Source organism: Peromyscus maniculatus, chromosome 18 (genome assembly GCF_049852395.1).
Source record: "Peromyscus maniculatus bairdii isolate BWxNUB_F1_BW_parent chromosome 18, HU_Pman_BW_mat_3.1, whole genome shotgun sequence".
Lineage (NCBI taxonomy): Eukaryota > Metazoa > Chordata > Mammalia > Rodentia > Cricetidae > Peromyscus > Peromyscus maniculatus.
In genome coordinates, this window is record NC_134869.1 from 47727357 (window position 1) to 47751415 (window position 24059).

Here is a 24059-nt window from a genome sequence, read left to right on the forward strand (position 1 = left end):
GGGGGCGGTTGGAGATCCCCCTCTCCAACCAAAGTGCCTGCTGCATGTGCTGGTTAGTCTTTGTTCCCCTGACACAAAGTGGAGTCACCTGGGAAGAGGCAGCCTCATGGAGGAATCGTTTCTATCAGGTTAGCCTGTCGGCTGTCTATGGGGGCATTTTCTTCATTAATGATTGGTGGGAGAAGGCCCCGCCCACGGTGGGTGGGGCCATCCCTGGGCTGGTGGTCCTGGGTTCTATAAGAAAGCAGGCTGAGCAAGTCAGGGGAAGCAAGCTAGTAAGCAGCACCCCTCCACAGCCTCTGCATCCGCTCCTGCCTCCAGGTTCCTGCCCTGACTCCCCTCTTCATGATGGACTGACTCTAAGGTGTAAGATGTTATAAATCCTCTCCTCCCCAAGTTGCTTTTGTTGGGGTTTTATCCCAGCAACAGAAAAGCAATCTAGGTTCCTGCACAAGCTTGAGGACCCGAGTTCAAACCCCCAACACTCATGTAAAAGGAAAAAAGAGCCAGGTACAGTGGCACACGCCTGTTACCCAGGCACTAGGTGGTGGGGGGTCGGGGACAGATGGGTTCCTGGAGCTCACTGGACAGCCAGTGTGCCAAAGGCAAGCTTTAGGTTCAGCAAGAGACCCAGTTTCAAAATGGAAGAGCACAGCATGATTGAGGACAGTACCGGACACAAACCTCTAACTTCCACAGGTATGAACACACATGTACTGTGTGCACACATGTACCCAGACATGTACACACACACACACACACACACACACACACACACACACACACATACCCAAACATGTACACACACACAGACACACATAGACACACACAGACACACACACACACACACACACACGCACACACGCACACACGCACAGACACACATACCCAAACATGTACACACACACACACACAGACACAAACACCTACCCAAACATGTACACACACACAGACACACATACCCAAACATGTACATACACACCCCCACACCCACCCAAACAACATGTACACACACACACACACAGACACACATACCTGAATATGTACACACACACATACAAACAACATGTACACACACACAAACAACATGTACAGACACACACACATACCCAAACATGTACACACACACAGACACACATACCCAAACATGTACATACACACACACATACCCAAACAACATGTACACACACACACACACAGAGACACAGAGACACACATGTACATACACACACCCACACCCACACACACACCCAAACAACATGTACACACACACACACACACACACACACACACACACACATGTACACACACACACATACCCAAACACGTACACACACACAGAGACACACATAGCCACACATGTACATACACACACACACACAGACACACATACCCAAACATGTACACAGACAGACAGACACACCCCCCCCCCACGAGAGAACATGAGAGCTGGATTTTATATTACTGGCCTCTCTATATTCTCTTGAGAAGTAGACTGGATTAGAGAAAAGGTTTTATACTTTGGGATCAGTGGTAAAATATATACACATATATATTTCTAACTCGGGTATAAACAAGCATACATTATGCCAACATTTATTATTTTATATATAATACAGATGTCAGCATTTTCTTTCCATCCAGTGCTGCTTGGTTTGTTGAAAACTCTTCCCTTTGTACGCTAACTGGTTTCTCAGTCTATGAATGGGTCCCCAGCCACAGTGAGTTCTGGGTGTAGAAATATAACCTCTTCATGAGCTTCTGAACGAGAAGCTAAGGCTTCGAGCAGATCAAAACAGTAGGTTTTGTACTCATTCCTAACGTTTGCCGACAGTCTAGCCATCGGGGGCTAGGCCCAGGTGCTGGAATACGAAGAAAAATAAGTAAAGAAAGCCAAGGTCACTTCCTGACTCACAACCTTCGGCTGAGGAGCCCAGAGGCAGGGGCTGCAGAGAAGACAGAAATGCTGAGAGTCCAATTCTGAAAACCAGAGTCAAGTGTGTGTACAAGAGAGCCAGTGCTATTTTGGGACAAATCATTCGGAATGACTCTTGGGGAAATTCCAGATTTGGAAATCATTTCTGACCCACCGCTTTCGTGGTGTGCATTAGCACTTGGCCAAAGAGGGCTTCATGTTCTAATCAATAACATTAGCTCTCCCCACAGGCAGGCCTCAATCACAGACCCTCGCTTTTATGACCAACCGAGAGTGGTTTTAGCTCTCACTGGGACCATTCATTCCGAAACAAACACCAACTTCACTGACATCGGGCTTTTATGCATGACATCATGTTGATATATCCAAACTCAGATGACCCAAACTGACTACCTAACCACAAATGGGAGAGAGGAAAAGACACAAGGGATTTCTAGTTACAGGGACTAGTCCCACTCCCAAGTGCCTCCGTGGCAACCCTCGCAACCCTCCAGAGCTACTGTCTCTCGGGCATCAGGGCATCAGTATCACGGAGCATAGAGCCCTGTAGCTCCTGAGAGAAGCCACACTCGGGACGACACCAGATGACACATCTTTCACCACCCTCTATGCAAGGGCCTTGGACTGATAACCCCACACGGGCAGGGCCCGAGCACCTCAGAGAGTGAGCGGGTCCTTTTCCAGGTCTTCTGCTGGCTCTTAAAAGAATCATGAGCATTTTGGACAAGCCCCTCCCCCCCCCACACTCAACTTTCTGTTTTAACAGGACAAGCTCGCCCCCATCCCAGACTCCGGAAATGTGTAGTGAAGACAGACACATATCCTTTGGGTTCCGAGTCACTCGTTCGCAGGGCAGAGGCACGGGTCTGGGTGAAGGTGCCTGTCCTTATCGGTAGGAGGGACACACACTTCTGGCTCATGCATCAAAAGATGACCAAATATTACAGAGGACAGGGTGTGGAGACAGCAACTGGTTCACCCCACTCTTAACACTTTCCAGGTCGTTATGCAACTACCCTGGGGGGGGTGGGGGTGTCTCGCTTTGTTCTACACAAGGCCAGTCTTTCCATATATAATTCTTATAGTAACCCAGTAAGGGAGCTGGGGTTTTATCTTCATTTCACAAATAAGAAAATGCATGCACGGGGTGGGGCAGATGGCCCAATGGTTGAGACTCTTGTTGACCAAGTGTGAAGAGTCGAGTCTGGATCCTCAGAAACCCACATAACGCATAATGGACACAGCCACTCACTTGTAATTCCAGCCTTGGAAGGTGGAGCCGGTGTGTGTGTGTGTGTGTGTGTGTGTGTGTGTGTGTGTGTGTGTGTGTGTGTGTGTGTGTGAGAGAGAGAGAGAGAGAGAGAGAGAGAGAGAGAGAGAGAGAGAGAGAGAGAGAGAGAGAGAGATCCCCAGAGCAAGCTTGCTAGACTAGTTCTTCAGCAAGGACAGGCACAAAAATCTTACCTTTGCTGTATGTAAGTCTTGGACTTGCCTGGATTTAAGAGGACCACAGTGATAGGATGCACTCTTTTCGGGTCTAGCCCTGGGGTTTGTTATCTTTCTGCATGGGTGCCTGGGGTGAGCTCGGCTCCCAGCGCTTTCAATTCAGCACCCTGCCCCACTGATTCCCGGGCTACACTGGGTTAGCATTTCAACGTCTGTTATCTCGAAGCCAGCAACATCAATTTCTCACTCTCAAACTTGGTGGGCATGGAGAAGGGAAACAGTCCCAGCAATCTCTGGTAAGAGTGAAATATCATAACCGGGGAGTGTGGGGGGTGGAGATAACGAATGTTTTCTTGGCAGGCTGGAAAGGTACCTGGGAAGTCTGCAAGAGCACTGTGGTGCGTACTTCCCTGGAATTTCCTCAAAATAGGGTCCTGGGGATGTGCGGGAGACTGGCCCTTATTTTCTTCTCAATACACCGCTGGCTCCTCCTGTCTTTCCTTTACAGAGACACAGTGCTCTTAAAGGAGGAAATGTAAGACAGTGCAGTCCACCCCACCTTTAGCACGGCTCTCGAAGCTGGGTGACACCATTCTCCTGTGAGTCCTGTCCTTACGCCGTGCACACTCCTGGGCTATGTGTCCTTCCTGGTTGTTCTGTGGGGCTACCAGTAGCAAAGCAGTGATGTCTAGCTGACGCGCACCAATTTAGCTGTGTGAAACACTGAAATAATTACACACTGGCTGTGAAATGACTGCCTAGGCCCAGCGAATCTCTGTACTCGGTGTCCTACACAGAGTCCCCAGGATGCGGCAGTCAATAAAAGCTTAATAATGCCTAGTCCAGCAGGGGATTTCCAGGACCCTTGTATCCGCCAGGCTGCATCTATGTTCTCCACATTGATTATTAAAACATTTTGAATATCACCTCTGGCTTCTAAGTTCCCCAAACGCACATTCTGTCTCAACCCCTTGGCCTCTGCCTGTGCTGTTCTTTTGCAAACAATATCCATTCTGGTAGCCCCGGTCCTCTTGAGACCCGTCGTAATCTAGGTCTTTAGATTCTAACACATGCCTCTGCAGAAAGTCACTCCCAAACTCAATCTCCTCTCTCAGAAACAACAGCTTCCTCCACTCCGGCTTCCGGTCTTGTGTTTAAACCCTTGTTAATGACCTCTCCATTCCCACATAGTAAATCCAGGCTAGCACTGGTAGCACAGGCTACCACGGTCCTATGCGATTAGTTCCCTCCAATAGGAGGTCTTGATTTAGTCCTATAGATTCTTCTAGAATAAAAAGCACCTGACTAGTCAGTGCTAGGAAGAGCGGGGTTGATAGGAGGGTCTGGGCAGCACTGAGCGTCTCTCTCAGACAACACAATGTCACCTGGGCTGTGCTGAGTCTGTCCATCACTTGCCCTGCCGTGGGGCAGAGCTACCAGCATACCCTGACTTGGTTTCAGACATCTGCATCTCTAAACTGCCTTTCCTTCCCTTTTTGGTTTCTAGCCTCTCATTACCTTGGGAAACAAACGTCTGAATGCATTCTGGATTATAAGCCCCCAAATCCTTCTACGAATGTTACACAGCTTACACACACACACACACACTCACATCTAATATTATAGAATTAGACACTCCTCCAGCACTTAGTACAAGACAGTTTTGCTGGGCACCTGGCATATACATTCATAATATAACCACTATTTTGGTACTATAATTAGTCTTCATATCACAAACGGAGGAACCACTGCTGAGTGCATTGGCCTGGTTTATAAATAGCCAGCCATACAGGTGGTAACTGACCCAGCGTGCCAGCCCGGCTTCACCACACCTGTTCTCAATGCCATGTTTCATATGCAACAGGTATACAATATAGATCTGCAAAATATAAAAGGTGCGCCCCCCCCCCCCCCGCCACGCTCTCCACACCCCCAAACTCCCAGTCTACTTCAACAGCAATTTCTGAAGGCCTGCGACATTCTCAAACGCTCCCAGGTGATTTGAAGCTGTGGGAGCACTGTGTGTTCTCCAGCCCCAGCTAGCATCCATGGGGGATGATGAGCTACAGACACAATCCAAGCAGTGGTATGGGGATGGTGTGACTCCTCAGCCGCTCTGAGGAGAAGAAAGGCAGGCCAGGGAAGCAGCCTGGCTACTTGAGGAATGGTAGGCATCCAGCTATAGAAGGGGAGAGCTGAGGGTGTGTGTGAGTGTGCACATGGATGCCCCATCAATAGGGAGCAAGATGGTGGGGCACCCCTTTTCTTTCTCTTCCCAGGGGCCTGACAAAGCCTGTCTGTCTTGGCTAGCAGCCATTTGTAAAGACCCCACAGCTTCCCCCCCGGCGGCCTGCATGGGGCAGGCGGGCCGGCCATTCATCACTGTCGGGAGATGTGCTGCACACAGCAGGGATGGCTTTCTTCCCTGCTGCTCCTGCAGCAAGAGCTGCAGATCTTGAAAAGATGCAGAACATGCACACCGCAAATAACCATTCATCATCGCGGCTCTGTGAGCCCGGGAGAGGCCACTCTCCACATGGTGCTGACCGGGTCTCACTGTGTCTCCAGCCTCCCTTTCCTGCCTGCAACTTGGAACAAGAAGCCTTTGAGGGGCTCAGTCTGAGCTCTAGATAACCCTCATACCCTGCAATCTATCGAGGTTTGGGGTAACGGCTCCCTGAGACAATAGCGAAGCCCTCACCCCGATCTCTGCAGAGTCGAGGTTTTTCACGCTGTTCTCAGCAGTCACATGGCTGCCAAGGCGGCCCATAATCGTTAAACTATGAAAACACAAGTTGCTGGGAGGAAATGAATACCAGCTTTCACTAGAGAAAGGCTTGCTTTCTTCTGAAGTAATTATAAAATTAAAATGCGATATTTCTCTGGTGAGTCTAAAAAGCTTCCCAGTGCGGTCCACGGCACAACAGAAATGTCAGGATTTGCAACAGAGTGGGACTGAGAAATCCTTCTGCGCCCCAAAAAACCGCCAGTCAGAGACATCTGCAAGTACATTTCCAAAGATTGGGTTAAGAGTGATTAAGAGCAAAAAGAAGGGAAAAAGAGTTTGAATTTTTTCAATTAACTCTGTAAGACTCAAGAGTCAAAGCTGCTAGAAAACGGAGGCTCTCTCTAAGTAAGACTAATAATGCCGAGTTAATTAGACCCACAGGCATGACCAACATATAAATTCAAGCCCCAGAGAAGGGCAGTGTCCCTTTAAAAGCTGCCTGGGGAATCAGTGGGAAAGCTAATGAGGATTGTCAGTAATGCAACTTTATGAGGTGGTACCTGGCAGGAGAGAAAGTCGGGGTTCCTGTAACAGGGCTTCTGGCTTGATTCAATAAATCAATTTGTATTAAATGGGGGTGCCGCTCTGGAGCTGGCTCCGAGACCTTCTCATCTGCTCACACTCCTGTTTCCCACGATCTACCTGAATGTCCTGATGGAGGGCGCAGAAGACAGCAATAATCGAAAAGAGGGAAGCTGCCCGGACAATATTGGTGCAACTTGACCCAGCAACCCCACACACCCACTCGGGGCTGTCTCCAGTGGGTTTCTCTTTCCAGAAAATGTTGTCTTTTTATTGATAAAAGCCCAGGGCTGTGGGGCTGGGTCTTTCATTACTGCGCTGGGTTTCTAGGCTGTAGACTGTGGATAAAGGTCACCCGGAATGGAACCGAAAGCCTTGGAACTTCACTTAGTTTTTTGAATCAGATCCTCAGGATCTGAATGACTTCCCAAGAGGTCAAAGAAAAACAAGAAGGGGAGGAGCAGCATCCGGTAGCCGCATGGGGGCGGTGGGGAGAGGCGGGGAGGGGGCTGCTGCTCAGAATGGAGGAAGAGGGAGAAGGTGGCCGGGAGGGGAGAAAGCTGCTGATTTGGGCAGACGAGCTGGGCTTCCCCTCATGGTCAGCAGCATGTGGCTTTTATTTTTTCCCTCTGCCCGGCAAAGGGACAGCTGGAGATGAGTTAGTCATTCCTAAACACCATGACAGAAGCCTCTGGACATCTGGAAGGTGGAGTAAAGCCCATCCCCCAGCTGCCTTGGTCTGATTCAGTAAGGTCATGGGGCCTTTTCCCTCTGGCTTTCCCTGATATCTATGTATCTGTTTATCTATCTATCTATCTATCTATCTATCTATCTATCTATCTATCTATCTATCTATCTATCATCTGTCTATCTATCTATCATCTATCTATCTATCTATCTACCTCTCTCTATCCATCTCTCTATCCATCCATCCATCCATCCATCCATCCATCCATCCATCCATCCATCCATTTCTTTCTATCTATCTATCTATCTATCTATCTATCTATCTATCTATCTATCTATCCATCCCTCTATCCATTTATCTCTCTCTCTACCCATCTCTCTCTCTCTCTCCTTCTCCCTCTCCCTCTATCTACCTACCTACCTATGATCTTGAATATCTAATCCTCCTCCTTCCACCTCCTGAGTGTTGATATTATAGACATGCACCACCATGCCCCATTTACATGGTGCAAGAGATTCAACCCAGGAGTTCACACATGGTAGGCAAGCACGTTACCCACCAAAGCCATACCCCAGCTCTCCGCTCAGCTGCTTAGATACCTTATGCTGTTGGGATTTTTAGCTACAATTTCCCGCATCTCGCTCTAAAGCCTGACTAGACTCAAAACTCTCCTATCATCTAGACCACAGCTCGGGCCAATAGAGCTTTCCAGATTATATAAACGTTCCGATCTGCAGCATCTGGCTCAGTGGCCACTAGCCAGGTGTGGCTACTGAGACTTGGGTGAATTAATTTTTCATTTTTTATTTAATTTTTAACTAATTGAAATCTAAGTGGTCTCGTGTGGCTACTGGATATTGTGGTCGAGAGCACAGGAAAATGGAGAGATTTCTGTTGCTGGAGAGTTTCTCTCCAGGTTTATTTATATAGAACGATATCCATAGCAGATTTCCTTTGCTTTCATCAAAGTAGGGAGGGCTGAACAGAGAAAATGGTGGCTGATTCCACTGTTCCCCCCAGTGGAAAATCCCAATTTGCTCATAGCTGTAAGGAAACAGAGGAGGGAAAAATGGTCCTGACACGTCATTAACTTAGCATCATTAGATGTTTAAGGGCCACAAGAGATGAGAACAAAAGGTTAACGTCTCTGGATTCTGCCTCCTCCAGAAGCTCCAAACGGCAGAGCCAAGCTTACCCAAACCCCGCCTCCGGACACAGAGGTTGGCAGCAATGGACAACAGAAGCCTTTTCCAAATGAGAGGCTTTGGCAGAGCAAAATATCAAAAAGCCCATCCCCTAAGCAATAAGCCGTGTGACCTCATGTTGCCGGCACAGCCTCCTGCCACAGCCCCCTCAACGGGACCATCATGAACAGGAAAGTGAGGCAGGCTTTGCTTGAAGGAAGAAGTCTAGTGTACACCGCTCACACCCAGAACCATCTGGAAGAAATCTCCCATTTGCATGATGGGAACTTTTCTTCTTTGACCCTTGCCCTCTCTACAAATCCCATCAGCCCAGAACAGCTGCTCGAGAATCTGGCCTGAAGCCAGGGGTGAGGTCTCAGCCCCCTCCCACACCTCCCACAGTGTTATCCTGGGCCCAGCACCCCATGTGGCTGGATGAAGGGCACGAAGGAGAAGAAGAACAACATGGATCCTTAATGTGAGAAAAGCAAAATCACCAGGAGTCACGGGAGCAGGGACCTGGTGCCACAGAGCCAGCTGTGAGAAACTGTTGTTTCCAGTCTGTAACAAAGATGCTTGCCAGCAAATTACAGCCCAAGACAGCTCAGAGGGACTGCCTGGGTTGGGCCATGGAGCTCTGGAGCTGACACAATGCCAGCTACAGGGTACATCCTGCAAGAGCAGCCTGACACAAAGGGCTGGGGAGGAGGGGCACCAGCTGGGGGGGGGTGCTGACATCGAGACCGACCAATGACACAAGGCACAGAAGGTGAGAGCCGAGTGGGTGACGGGGGAGAGAGCAAGGGGAGGCCACGCCAGGGACCAACTCAGAGCTGCTGCTGCTTAGACAAAGCCTTTGTAAATCAAGCTGCTGAGCAAACTAACAGAGAAGGGGGAGGAGGGAGGAGAGAGGAGGAGGGAGGAGGGAGGGAGGCAGAGAAGCAACCAATTTCATTATGATGGGTCTGGTGACAATCACCTTTTGTCCTCCAGACAATCTGGGCCCGCCAAGCTGCTCCACAGTCTCCGAGAAAGCAAGACGGTGGGAGAGGAAGGGTCCCTGTCAGGAGGCAACAGACTCATCTTTAATTATGAGACAAGGCTTCCCAGGGCTGACATCCTCTCCCACACTTCCTCCCCGCTGCAGGCACACACCACCGAATGCTGGTGCAATGCTCCCCTAATGAGCAGCGTCGACTCCCCACGCCTGGGTTCTTCGGAGATACTGCCCGAACCGTCCCCATCCCCCAAAGCATGTGCAGACTCTGGGTGAAAAGTGGGAAGCATCCCAGTTTAATCTGACGAATGGTCCATCGGGTCACACCGGGAGCGAGAAAAGCCACTGCCTGGCAGTTTCTGAGCTGAAGTCTTTCATCCTCCTGTCCATAAAGGATGGCTGAGGAGGAGATACCAGTAGGAACGGGGGTCCGCTGTTTACATTTCTTTCTTCCCTTTTTTTTTGAGACAGAGTTTCTTTGTGTAGCTCTGGCTGTCCTGGAACTCCATCTGTAGTACACCAGGCTGACCTCGAACTCACAGAGATCTGTTTCCCTCCTGAGTGCTGGATTAAAGGCGTGCACCACCACTACCTGGCTACACTGCACTGCTTCCATTTCCCCCAGAGCTCAAAACTGAGTACAGATGCCTACTCACCCTATGGCGGTGGTTCTCAACCTGTGGGTCACGACCCCTTTACCCACCAGATATTTACATTGCAATTCATAACAGTAGCAAAATTATAGTTGTGAAGTAGCAATGAAATAACTTTACCGTTGGGGGGGGTGGGGGGGTGGTCACCACAAGATGAGGAACTATGTTAAAGGGTCACAGCGTCAGGGAGGTTGAGAACCGCCACCGGCCTACAGGAAAGTTGTCCGGCGTATTGGATAAGAAGGAGTCTTGAAATAGGAGACAGACACCTGGGTTTCAGTCTGTACTCTGACGCTTGTGTTACCAGCAGAAGCTGAGCAAACTGCAAATCCTTCGGAGTCTTCATCTGCTCAAGTGAAGAGCCTACAAACAAGGGGGGGGGGCTCGTCCCACCGCCGGCAGCGCGGAGCAGTGGACAACAGTATAAATCTGAAGCGGTGCGTCTCGGAGCACATCCTACCCCCTTTCCCAGACTAGCCCCGCAACCATGAGCAGGTTAGCTTTCCCGCCTCCGTTTCTTCACCTAGAAAATCTACCGAGTGCCCTGGCCTACTTTAAGATCTGAGGAATTAGAGAAAGCTTTCGCCACAGGCTTGGCCCTTAGCTCTTCCAATACCTGTCAGCCAGCCATGACTATCATGACTATTAGGGGAAGTAAAAACAAAAACAAACACAAACAAAAAAAAAACAAAAAAACCCTTCCACAACCAAGAACTTCCTGCAGGAATTTAACAGCATGGGAGCATGGGAACCTTTTCTTAACCGTATCAGAGAAATGAGTTCATAGCCCAAGACTACCTTGGGAGCCAAGAAACACAAGGCACAGTGAGGAATCCTTCGCATCCTGGAGCAGGGCACCCTCCCACTGCTCAGCAGTCCACCCGCGGCTACCGACACCCTACTTGGTAGTCATTTAAGGTTTTACTGGGACAAGAGACAGGCTGCAAATCCTTCCACCCTTCCCATAAATGAATGCTGCAACCTTGTCTCCTCTACAGATGACCCAGAAAGGTTAGCGGGTGCCACGTTTCGGAGTGACTCCCTGGGGCCAGGGGCCGGAGCTCTCAGTTGGTGGAGTAGCTTACTCAGCATGCGGAAAGCCCCGAGTTCCATCCTCAGGGCTATAAAATCGGGTGTGATGCTATACACCTGTAATGCCAGCCTTTGGGAGGAAGAGACAGGAAAGATCGGAAGTAAAAGCCCGAATTATCTAGCTGGACTAAATGACCCCTGAGGCTGGGGCTCCAGGACAGAGGACTTCCTTAGGATGCACAAGACCCTGGCTTCCATCTCTAGCTACACAGCAAGTTCTAGGCCCGTTGTGAGACCCCTTTTCAACAACTCCACACAAAAACCAACCAACCAACCAAGCTAAACAACAACAAACCAATTCTTGATTTTAAGCTCTTTGCTAGTGCGTGAAAACTGTATAAAATGCAACCTATTCTATTTGGGGGTGGGGATGGGATTTATACAGGCTGTGGTGGTGTCAGTGGGTCTTAAACTTCCCAAGTTCCTCTAACAAAGATAGAGAGGGTTTCCTCTTCCCTCGGTCCCATTTTCAAGTCAAGAGAAAGGACAGGTAGGAAACAGGAAGGCGTACGTAAATCCCGCCCACAGCCAAGCGTGGAAGTCAGCAGGCACACTGGGAATTGCCCTGGAAACAAATCAAATCCTGCCTGACTGAAGCCATTCTCAGCCTGGGCTCCTCAATTATTTAGTGTCACCAGTGAAGTCCCACGCAATTAAAAGCAGCTCATCAGCGCTGTGGAGCGCCGCGCTAACGCACCCATGGAGAGTGGGAAGGGAGAGAAGGCGCGTCTCTGAAACCTGGCTAACCAAGGGTCCGCCCACCCACTGCTATGGAAAGTCATATAAAGTCGGATATAATCGAGTTCCTGAACTTACTTTTAAAAAAAATTACAAAATGAGGACACTTTAGCTTTGCTAAAGGGAAAGATATGTGAGCCGTTCAAAAAAAAAAAAAATAAGTGTCGTTTCAAGAGACTGAAAAAAGGAACATTAAAAAAAAGAAAAAACCTAACCTCATCACACAGTTTGAGTGAATAGCTGCAGCTGTTGAAAGCATCTTGTCCATTAAAGTGATGACGCCTAGCCTCCCAAGTGCATTCTAAAGCCAGTAAGAAACATTACACTACCTCTCCACCCCGAGTGAACTAACACACCAAGTATCTGCCATAAAGAACACTCAGGAGAGGCAAGGCATTGATTCTTAGGGTTTCCACCTGATTCTCACATCTGGTTTGGAAAGCAGCAGCACACAGCCTTGTCTCCATCTCAAGGTATCTCAAAAGCACCCTTCCCGCTGACCTGCCCCTCAGGGTCAGAGGATTCCACTCCCCTCCTCCATCCTGTGATGCGCGCTGTTTGCCTTCTCTGTGACAAGCATTGGTTCAGGCACCCGTCTCTAAAGCAGCTTATGCACCAGCTGAAAAGACGTTTAAAAGGACCACCGAAGCTTCTCTGCATTACTCCTTGTATTTATACCTACCACATTTTGTCTCCTGCTCATTTCCATTTTTACTAGCTTGGGAGATGCACACTGTATCTCTATCAGGTATATCTATATACACCCATCTATGCCCGTTTTCCTCAGGGGTACCCGAGTCTGCTTTCTGAAGTTAGTCTTCCTCAATATAACCTTCTGAAAACATTTCTATTTAATTGTCCCCAGGAATACACAAGAGCAGTTTATACCGTCCACAGTAAATGTAAATGGCTGTCTGGCTTCCCACGTCTCCTTCAATACAAGCTCAGGCTGTTGCCAACATCTCTCCCCTGTTTAGATATTTCCCACCTTATGTTTCTAGATGGATTCTTCTTTTCTGTGCTTACGATTGCATGCACTCATCATTCTTCTTGCCAAATTTCCAAATTCTACAATACTTATATCTAAATCCCTCCATGTGTTTCCAAACCATAGTCACCCTTACCTTATACTTGATTTTTAATGAGAAGTGCTCCTTTTCTTGATTGGACTCAAGTGGATCAGAAGTCCTAAGAATAACGACTCCAGGGCTTAAGAACTCATAGCTGCAAATATCATGAGCCCTTCTGACTCTCTGCCCCTGTTTTAGAGCTGGGGCCAATCTTTTGGGCTGTCTGGGCCACAGATCTCTTATGAATCCATAACACACAGTAAGTACCCCGCAGCACTGGGAAGGCAGCCACCGCACCGACACAAGCAGCCGTATGGGTTTTAAACACTATTTTACAGAAACAGGTGATGAGCAGATGGCAATGGCTCCCCAGCCCTGGTTTTACTGATTTCTTCTGAGAGGAAGAAGAGTAGACTGGGGTTGGGACCTGCTTCTCCACCTACTGAAAGACGAAAACAAACAAACAAACAAACAAAAAACTCAAAGGACAACCAGAGGTCCCTCAGACCAGTTTCTATGTCCCTTGTTCCTTCATGACCCCAGCTTCGACGTCATCACCATGGCAATCTGGACCGTGGTCATCTGTTACAACTGCTGACCAGGAAGAAGAGAGAATGTATTTGCTGCCTCCGCTGGCAATATGGTGAGGCAAGGGAAAATGGTCTCAATCTTCTCCTGTCCTTCAGGTTGGCAAGAGGCCCTCTCATTAGGACCTCAGGGCAGAGGAGCTATCATTACACACACTCCCTTCAACATGAGAGGTGGTGTTTTCTCACACCAACCTCGTTTCGAGGAGCTCCATCATCCTGCCTATTATTCAGACAGAGTGAATGGGGTCTTAGTCAACATGAGTCAACTGGTCAGCCATAGATCAAGGTCTTGGTGCCTGTATGGGTGTGTTTGGGGAATAAGGCAACCATGGCAGGAGGTCTTACTTCACCCTGAATGTGATACAACATATCCAAGCTGTCTGTAAGTTTTGGAAGTGTGGATTCCATCATTCGAGGATGGAAAATATATATAGCAAGCATCTAGTGAAAATGCCCAGATATTTTTTCTTGTCACGATTTCCTAAAGGATAGAACAACCATGTATGTCGTACTTACATTGGGCTGAATATTTTAAGTTGTCTACTAGGATTTGGAATATAAAGAGAAGCATAGACTACACACAAACACTGTGCCATTTCCTATCAGGCACTTGAACATCCTCGGATTCGGGTACCGGTAGAGTATCGTGGAGCAAATTAACCCCTATGGATACAGAGGATCCCCTCTAAAGAAAACAGCTCATCTCTCCAGGCTCCACAGGGATTCCTCACAGGTGACACCCTTCCCCACTTCATCCATGAAAAGATGGGCTCCTGGGCTAGTTTATCCAACATTGCTCATTTAGAAGCTCAGAACTGGGATTCAAATCCCAGCCAGCGTGGCTCACTAAGTCACATCCCTTCTGTCTCTTTGATTGCCCTGCTCTTAAAAAAAATATCAAGTATAATATATTTGAAAAGCCTCGAAATGACTGTGTCGTGTGAATCAAGGACTTAAGTCAGGTTCGTGGCTTCTGGTGTCACCCAGGAGGGCCTCAGAACACCAGAGAAGCAAAGGAACACAGGTGATCTGACCACTGGTGGCTGTGGGCTCTTGTCCTTCGCCTTGGGCCCAGGTCCCTGGCTGCATTCGCATTGGTGGCTTTCGGGGGTGACATGCGATAGTGCTTAGGCGGCGGGGGGAGGTGAGCTCTTACCAGCCTGTCATGTTAAAGTCTCTGTAGAGCATCTTCTTCCCCAGTTCTTTCCTCTGCACTCTCCTTGGAAACTCCAAATGTGTGAACTCATTTCCCAGCAAGTGAGGCTGCATGAACGCCTAATAGCAAAAAGAAAAAGAAAAAGAAAAAAAAAAAAGAAAAAGAAAAAGCCACACACAGATTTTAGAGGACAAAATAAAACTTGAGTATGTTTTGCAAATTGAGACAAAGCCTTAGTACAAAAACAGGAAAACTGTCTCCTTATTTTGAGGGCAGTAAATACATTTCAGAATTTAAACACTCACAGAAGGTAAGTAAACAAAAACCCTACCTGTGACTTCCAAGGGCTGTCACTGTTGCATGTGATAAGTTAATTGTAATCAAAAGGCACGGATTTGATAAGTTAATTGTAATCAAAAGGCATGCAGAGCTAATAATGGCTTAGAGGTGAGCACGCATGGGCGGGCTTCTTCGAAGTTGACTTTGTAGTTCAAATTCAAGATGGTTTCACTTTCTGGAAAGCATGTGGGCTAGATGGAAGGCCAGTGAGGTTCCCCTGGTCCCTCCCTTGTCCTTCTCTTCTCTCACTCAACATAGTTCCCATGGACTTGCCTTTGAGAGCTGCATGTGGGCCTCCAGAACACACAGGAGCCAGCTCCCTCACAGGGGGACTCCATACATCCCAGAAGTCTCCTGCTGGACTCACCCCGCCCCCCACCTCCAGCTTGCTCTGTAGTCATTTGCTAGACTACTCCAGAACAGACGGCTTCTCTCATTCCCTGCAAATCTCTGTTCACATTACAAAAGCCTCCGAACAAACAGTCGCATCCGGGGGGTTGCTTTGAAACACTCTCATTGTTACGCTCAAAATCCAAATCTAGCTATTTAAGACATGAACTGGTCACGTTTCGACTTCCCTGCTGAAGCCACAAACCTGCATATCTGTGTTAGAACCTTCCCACATCATGCCCAACTCCTGCATGAGGGCACTGTGGTGGAATGGACTGCCTCACCTTACGACAGGGAAGAGTGGGCAGCGGACATCATGGCCAGCAAGGGATGGATCCCCGTCTGAGGACAGATGGCCCCATCCTCAGTTACCTGGTACAAGCTGAGTATCCCTTATCTGAAGTGCTTAGGGCTGGAAGTGTTTGGGGAGCAGGGGTGCGCAACTGGAATATTTCCAGGTACACATCTTAGGGATGGGACCCAAGCTGACATAAAATTCATTTATGTTTCAGAAACACCGTATAGACAGTCTGAAGGTGATTTCGTACAGTGTTTTCAGTGTATGTTTTGACTGCAACCTCTCATACAAGGTCAAGTGGGGAATTTTCCATTTAAGGCATTATGTCAACACTTACAAAATTTTCAGGTTTGGGAGCATTTTCAAATTTTAGATTTGGGGATGAGGGACGCCCAACCTACAACAGGTATTACCCATAGCCTCCTTCCCGATAACTCTGACAGGTAATAAGGAAGCTTCCATACCAGGTTTCACGGAGACGAGCTCCCCGGAGAAGGAAGAAAACTAAAACTAGTATGTGATAGAACCAGCTGGCATTAAGAGGCATCAAGCTCCGCATTCATTAATTTTGTGATTTTAATGAGTTATTTAATTTCTTGAGCCTTGGTTTCACTGTCTTTACAGTGACATTATGACTGGCATTTTCATAATTAGAGATCTTAAAGGTTCTCATCGCGGTTGTCTCTGCCCAGGAAAAACAGCGCCGAGGGCTGGAGGGATGGCGGAGTGGGCAAAGCCCTTGCTGCCCGAGAACGAAGACCCGAGTTCGAGTTCCTAAACCCACACAAAGCCGGCGCAGTATTATGTGTCTGCCGCGCTGGTTCTCCCATGGCGGAGATGGGAGGCCAAGAGACAGGAGAATCCCTGGAAGCTTGGAGCCCAGCCAGATACATGGGTGAACAACAGACCCCGTCTCAGACAAGGCAGAAGATGAGAAATGACACCTGACATTGTCCTCTGACTTCCACGGTCACTACGGTATACCCTGACCCCCCCCCCCATACTCTCTCTCTCTCTCTCTCTCTCTCTCTCACTCTCTCTCTCTCACACACACACACACACACACACACACACACACACACACACACACATACACACACGCGACTTTTATATCCATTTAATGATTATTATGCGCAGCGCTTTCTGAGTTCTCTCACTACATCCTTCCAAAAGTCTTAGGCAGGAGGACTCCCTACCGCTATTTAATTTGTGGGCCCCAGAACAGAATTTCAAGACAGGGACAGCAGTGCATAAAACTAAATACAAGGCCCTGTGTGACTACACCAGTGACCTGCCCAGGTAGCAGCCACACCCCAAGTGTAGTTAGGGTTTTCTCATTAGGACTGACCCACCATTAAAGACCAAGGAATGGAACTGGGAGTAGAGGTGAACACCTTTAAATCCCACCACTTGGGAGCAGAAACAGGTGGATCTCTTTGAGTTTGAGGTCAGCCTGGTCTACAGAGTGAGTCCTAGGACAGGCAGGGATACAAAGAGAAACCCTGTCTTGAAAAGAAAAAAAAAAACCCAGCACTCGGGAGGCAGAGCCAGGTGGATCTCTGCGAGTTCGAGGCCAGCCTGGGCTACCAAGTGAGTCCCAGGAAAGGCGCAAAGCTACACAGAGAAATCCTGTCTCGAAAAACAAAAAAAAACCCCCAAAACCCAAACAAACCAAAACAAAACTCCTCCCTCCCCAAAATAAAAACAAACAAACAAAACTCAAACAAACCAATGAAAAGAAAGGACTAAAGAACAGAAATGCAGTAGCAATAAACAGGAGCATCCCTCATGTACCCTCATCCTCTTCCCGGACTCTGAGGCTCTATCAGCATGGAGGTTTGTTCCAGGTCCTATCCCTAGGTTGGACGGACTGATTTAGAGGTTACCATGCACCTTATCCAAGTACTTCACACCCTATATCTCACTCTCCAGTACCACAAAAGCCCGTGACAGGAACTCAGCTTAAGACAAGGGAAGGGGCCGGAGAGACAGCTCAGCAGCTAACAGCACTTGCTGCTCTTGTACAGGGACTTGGGTTTCCAGCACTCACGTGCGGCCTCGTAATCACCCTCAACTCCAGTTCCAGGGAGGCCGATGACCTTGTCTGACCTTCGCATGTAACAGGCATGCATAGAGACAGACCATTCATCCACAGGAAATAAAAGAAGTGAATCTTTAAAAACAGTCCACTTCCAAATATTTAAAAATAAATCAAAACAAACAAACAAGCAAAGAAACAAAACAAAACCCAAGGAAATGGGCCTAAAAAGGTTAAGGCACCAAATCCAAGTTCATCAGCTAGGATTGGGTGGCTCTGGGCCTGAGCTAAATACCCCACTGAAACTCCCAGCCATCCTGTGTGGCCTGGCAACTCCCTCACACGTTCACACAAACAGTAAGAGGGTCCCTGGAAAGCCTGTTATCTTCTGCTCTTAGATCACACAGTCCAAAACGGTAGTTAAAAAGACATACGACACGGGTCAGGCAGTGGTGGTGCACGTCTTTAATCCCAGCACTAGGGAGGCAGAGCCAGGCGGATCTCTGTGAGTTTGAGGCCAGCCTGGGCTACAGAGTGAGTTCCAGGAAAGGCTCAAAGCTACACAGAGAAACCCTGTGTTGAAAAACCAAAAAAAAAAACAAAACAAAAAACCCCTAAAACAAAAAAACACAACATGGATCCGAACATAGTTTGGTTACAAGGGTGTATCTCACCATTGAACTGTAAAAACAAAAAAACAAAAACAAAAAACAAAACCCAAAACGACAAAAAAATAAATAAAAATTATTTAATAAGAAGCAAACAACATGCCTGATTTTACTGTTAAAAACAGGTTATTAAGAAACAGGCATACCCCTTCCTGGCTTCAGCGCCCGGGAAAGCAGGCCCTGCACCTCAACTGGGCAGCCCAGCAGAGCTGATCCTGTTGACTGGGGATGGGAGCTCCTGCCCCGCCCCTCATCTGCCATATGGTGTGGGGGTTGGGGGAGGGGAGAGGCCTCTTCCTCAGGGCCCCATGCTGCCTACGGCAGGTAGGAGAGCTGGCCCTGAGGTCATAAGAGCAGGAGAGCTGTCCCTGCCCCTCACCAGCTGCAGCACTCGGGAGAGTGGTCCCTCCCTGCACCTTGCACAGTAGAGCTGGCCCTCATGATCCAGGCATGGGAGAGCCAACCCTGAGGGTGTGGAAGTAGGAGAATTAGCCCCACCCCCTGCTCATAGGCATGAAGTAGCCAGGGCTATGCTGGAGAGCTCACCCTGGTGGCGAGGATGGAGGAGAGCTGGTGGGCTGTCCAACCCTGCAACTACCCAGGCCCAGAACCAGGGGTATGAGTTGGACCACCCCAACATCCACGCCATCTGTGATCTGCTGGAGCACAGGAAGGGGCTGGTCCTGTGGACCTAAAGCTGCAGGATCTCCACAACACAGGGCAACAGCAGGATATTCAAGAGGAGTCCCAGTGAGGGCCCAGCATCAATAGTGCAGCAGAAACCAGAGGCTTTGAACCAGACCAATGACTGTTTGCAATAAACACTTGCAAGTAAAGATATGTGGACAAGAGGGTTTACTGTGTGACTCACTGTGTCACCACAGCTTCCACGACAAGATTTTTTTCCCCCTCTTAAATTTTATTTAATTTTGGAGGGGAGGTTGCAAGGACAGAGGATAGATATGAAGGGATGGGAAATGAATGGGATAGAGATGCATGACGTGAAAGACACAAGGAATAAATAAGAAGAAAGTTTAATAAAAATAAAAATAAACAGTTATATGCATGAGTGTAGAAGCTTGTGTGTGTGTTATGACATATGCACAGACTGCTATGTATGACAGGTGTATGTTTATGTAAATGAGTGTGTGCTATGGTCTGGATGTGTCTCCTCAAATTTGTATGTTGACAACACTTCTCAGTACATGCTTCCGGAGGTAGTTAGGTCATTAATGTTCTGCAGCCATGGCCAGTTGGGTGTGAATTTGTGTTCTCTCTCTCCTGCTTTCTACCACGTGAGGATTCAGGGAAAACCTCATCAGATGTTGGCACCTTGATCTTCGACTGTCCAGGATCGGGAGCAAAACATTTCTGTTCTTCACAAATTACCCAGTCAGGGGTCCTCTGTCACAATACTGTATATACAGATACTGGACGCAGAGGTGCATGAACAACAGACATATTCACAAAAACATGCTGAATCCAAAGCATGTTTTCAGGTCACACGCTTTCACCAATTCAGTCATGGAGAGGGTGAGGGGGTTCAGGGTCCACATCTCAAAAATGGCAGCTTGGGTTCCGAGGAAACTGTCATGGGCAGCTATGATCTGAAAGTGTCCCATAAAGGCCCATGACTGAAGACTTGGTCACCAGCCTGTGGCACTCCTGGGAGGCGGGGCCTGCCAGATGTGGTAGCACAGGCCTGTCATCCCAGTTCTCAGAAGGTTGAGGTTCAGGGCTAGCCTGGCCTACACATCTGACTGTCTCTAAAAACTCAAAAAAAGTTTTTTGTTTTTGTTTTTGTTTTTGTTTTTTTTTTTTTAAATTTTAAAACAGAGCTGGGTGGTGGTAACGCACGCCTTTAATCCCAGCACTCGGGAGGCAGAGCCAGGCAGATCTCTGTGAGTTCGAGGTCAGCCTGGGCTACCAAGTGAGTTCCAGGAAAGGCGCAAAGCTACACAGAGAACCCTGTCTCGAAAAACAAAACAAACAAACAAACAAACAAAATTTAAAACAGAAGGGGAGCCTATTGGAAGCAAGTTCTACCACCACTGATGGAGTGCCCTTAAGGAAGCAACTGGGCTCTGGTACCTTCTGATCTGTTTGCTTCCTGGCCGCTATGAGATGAGCAGCCTTCTGTGACATTCCGCCTCATACAGACTCCAGAGCAACGGCCTGAGCAACCTATGCACTGAGTCTTCTGAACTCTGAGTCAAAAGAAAACATCTTTCTCCTTTGAAGTTGATGTCCTTCAGGTATTTGTGGAAGTGGTGGGAAGTGCGGGTAGCACTCAGGTCATAGAGACTGGAAGAGTTGCTCGCTCCAGATCCTCTTCCCCTGAAGCCACAGAACTTAGCTGACTTCCTTCGGAAAACAGGCTGGAAGACCCTTACTCCAAGCTGACACTGTGGTGTATGTACACTTAGAGTCTCAGCTACTTCGGAGGCTGAGGCGGGAGGTAGAGATCAGCCTGGTAATAGAGGATAGGGACAGGGGAGCTCGTCCTACAGAAGCCGCGTTACAGACACACTGGTACCAGAAACACCAAGAATGAGCTGGACTTGGTGCATTCACCCTTTCTCTTTCTCTCTTATCATTTCATTCTCCAAGCACACTGACACATGACTAGCCACAAACGTTACCGATTTTCTTCCGCTTGTTGCCTTGAAAGAATCTGGCGTCAAATGCAATTTATATCAAATAACTTTTAGGCTTTTATCTTTTTTGTGGCCGGATTATTAGCTATGAACCCAGCAACGGATAAGGAGGTAAAAATCTCTGCTCTTCTGCAAGGGCAATGCACGGAGAGGTCCAGGCACTTTGTTTCCTTACAGAAGGGAGAGTAGACCCTCCAATGGTGCTTTCGCCAGGCACCCCTGTGCCCATTTTTGCCAGTATTCATTTACCTGGGAGGCTGTTCAGATGGTTTGTTGACATGGATGCCTCTGGGTTAGATGTGACATCACTCTTCTACCTCTCAGAGAAAAAACTAGGGTTGCCACCTAAATAGTGTATGATGCTCTTTAACTGCTTCAAAAGTTTATTTTACTCTTTTTGGAGGAGTTCCTTTAAGACAAGTTTTCCATGGTCTATCAGTTTAGCTATGTTTCTATCGTGTGTGTGTGTGTGTGTGTGTGTGTGTGTGTGTGTGTGTGTGTGTGTGTGTGGTGTTTGCACGTGCTGCATGCACATAAACATGCAGGGGAACATGCCTGTGCTTGCTCATGCAGCGATCAGGGGGCATGAGCAATGTCTTCCCTTATTGCCTTGAGACAGGGTCTCTCACTGGGCAGGACTTCATTGAGACTGGCTGGATTGGGAACTCGGGGGATCCACCCGTCTCCACCCACCATTGTTGGGCCTGGCTTTTCACATGGGTACTGAGGACTTGAACTCAGCTCTGAATGCTTGTAGAGCAAGAGCGCTCACTCAAGCAGCTGTCCTCCCAGCCTGGTCCACACACAGTATGGGATATGTAGGTAAAGTTCAGATACTTTAGATTATGACGTGGTTACGACCCCAGCGCACCCACTGTGAAGCTGAAGTGTGTCTAACAGTGCTAACACTGTAGCAGAGTAACACAGTCCACCGTGGAGTCTCCACTGACAACCCCAGTGACCTCACGGCTGACAGGAAGTTAGGGCATGTTCTTGCTGCCACCACCCAGCATTATGAGAGAGCATTATTGCACATCTCTATCTAGCCTAGACAAAGACAGAAATTCAAAATTCAGCTGGCTGTGGTCCGTGCCTGTAATCCTAGCACATGAGGCTGAGGCAGGGGGAACCACAGTTTCCAGGCTGGCTTGAACTACATAGTGGTCCTCTATCTCAAAATAAAACAAACAAAACAAAATGGAATTTAAAATTTGAAGTACGGTTTCTATTAGATGTGCTTCCCTTTCACACTATCCTGAGGTTGGAAAGTCGGGAACCTAACTATCAATCAATGGGGGACCATCTGTGTATGGCTTAAAACTCCCCCAGAATTTTTCACATTAAGCATACCACAGCTCTCACTGTGTTTCAATTCAGAGTCAAGAAGGTCACAGTTTTCACCACGTCCCGTGTCTCATCAGAGCATCGTTGACAGTGCCTTTCTTAAACAACCACAGCACACCACACACCTCAAAGCTCAGCCACTGACTACAGCCAGCTGACTCCCACTCCAGGAATGCGGCTGCCCAGCCCGTTCCTTCCACAGAACCAGTTGGATCCACAGAAGACAGATGAATGGTTCCTTCATTGGAAGGAGTTTTCCCCAAGACGCTTGTTAACCACCCTGCGAGTTGGTATGACAGAGTCAGGCACGTAAACCTAGAATATAGCACGCTCAGAAGATGGAAGGCACACAAACGCTCTTTGGCTCCCCCTTGGCCCTTTTCCTCTATAGCAGGTCATGAGATTTCCATTCCAGAGGCACCCTCCTACGCCTACTGTTGAATGATATTTTGTTTGTGTTCTGATAAGTAAAGCTCGCCTGGAGATCAGAGGATGGAGCTAGCCACACGTTAACTGCAGAGGCCAGGTGGTGGTGGCTCACACCTTTAATCCCAGCACTCCGGATATGGAGACAGGAATATCAGGCAGGTGGAGACAGATCTCGGCCTCTCGTCTGAGGATCCGTAGAGGTAAGAAGTCTCTAGCGGCTGCAGCTCTGCTTCTCTGATCATTCAGCTTTCACCCTGATATCCGACTCACAGTTTTTATTGTTCAGACTAATTAGGATCACACTTCAATCTACCACGAAGGAACATCTTTACTTCTGAAGGGAGGTACCACTGCAGAAGGTAAATAAACAAATCTTTCAAGCTAGTGAGATAAATAATCTTTAAATTGTTTTTTTTTTTTAAGTCTTGTTACGTTTTCCTGGGGTACTCCTATGAGAAGATGATCCCACCATCAAATCCCACATCTCCCATGGCTGCCTGTTCTTTAAAATAATATTTTTTTAAAATGTATTTTATGTGTGTGTGAGGGTGCCCGTATATACGTGCACACACCACACATGTGCCTGGTGTTCAAAGAGGCTAGAAGAGGGTGTGGGAAAGAGCTGAAGTGACAGGCAGCTGTGAGATGCTCAGTGTAGATGCTGGGTACCAAACCTGGACCCTCTGCAAGCGCAGCAAGTGCTCTTAATCACTGAGGCATCTTTCCCGCCCCAAATGTCCACTTTTTAATCAGACCTGAGCATAAATACACACATCTACATGTTCTTTGCATTCTGATTTTCTTATAACGTAATGCATCTCTGTGGGACATACCTTATGTATCAAACAACACCTATATTAGATAAACTTCTCTTTTATCTCTTGTCAATCTAGCTTTCATTATAGGGACCTCACCTTGACCCTCCTAAAGGGACAGAAGAAATGGTCCCTTCTTTATATACGTCTATGCATTTATGCGTGCACATGGCCACATCTGCAGACTATTCCAACTTTACACATATTAAAATGCGTGTGGG

At 48.0% G+C, this 24059-nt stretch overlaps 1 protein-coding gene across 2 annotated transcripts in view; it reads right to left on the bottom strand.

The window, feature by feature from the left end:
- The window catches only part of Ppm1h (protein phosphatase, Mg2+/Mn2+ dependent 1H), a 269105-nt gene that overhangs the window by 54720 nt on the left and 190326 nt on the right, over positions 1 to 24059 (bottom strand). For both annotated transcript variants that reach the window (XM_076554165.1, XM_042263421.2), the window contains exon 6: positions 14861 to 14979. In XM_076554165.1, the coding sequence (XP_076410280.1) occupies positions 14861 to 14979 (119 nt within the window). The remainder of the gene's footprint in view (positions 1 to 14860; positions 14980 to 24059) is intronic.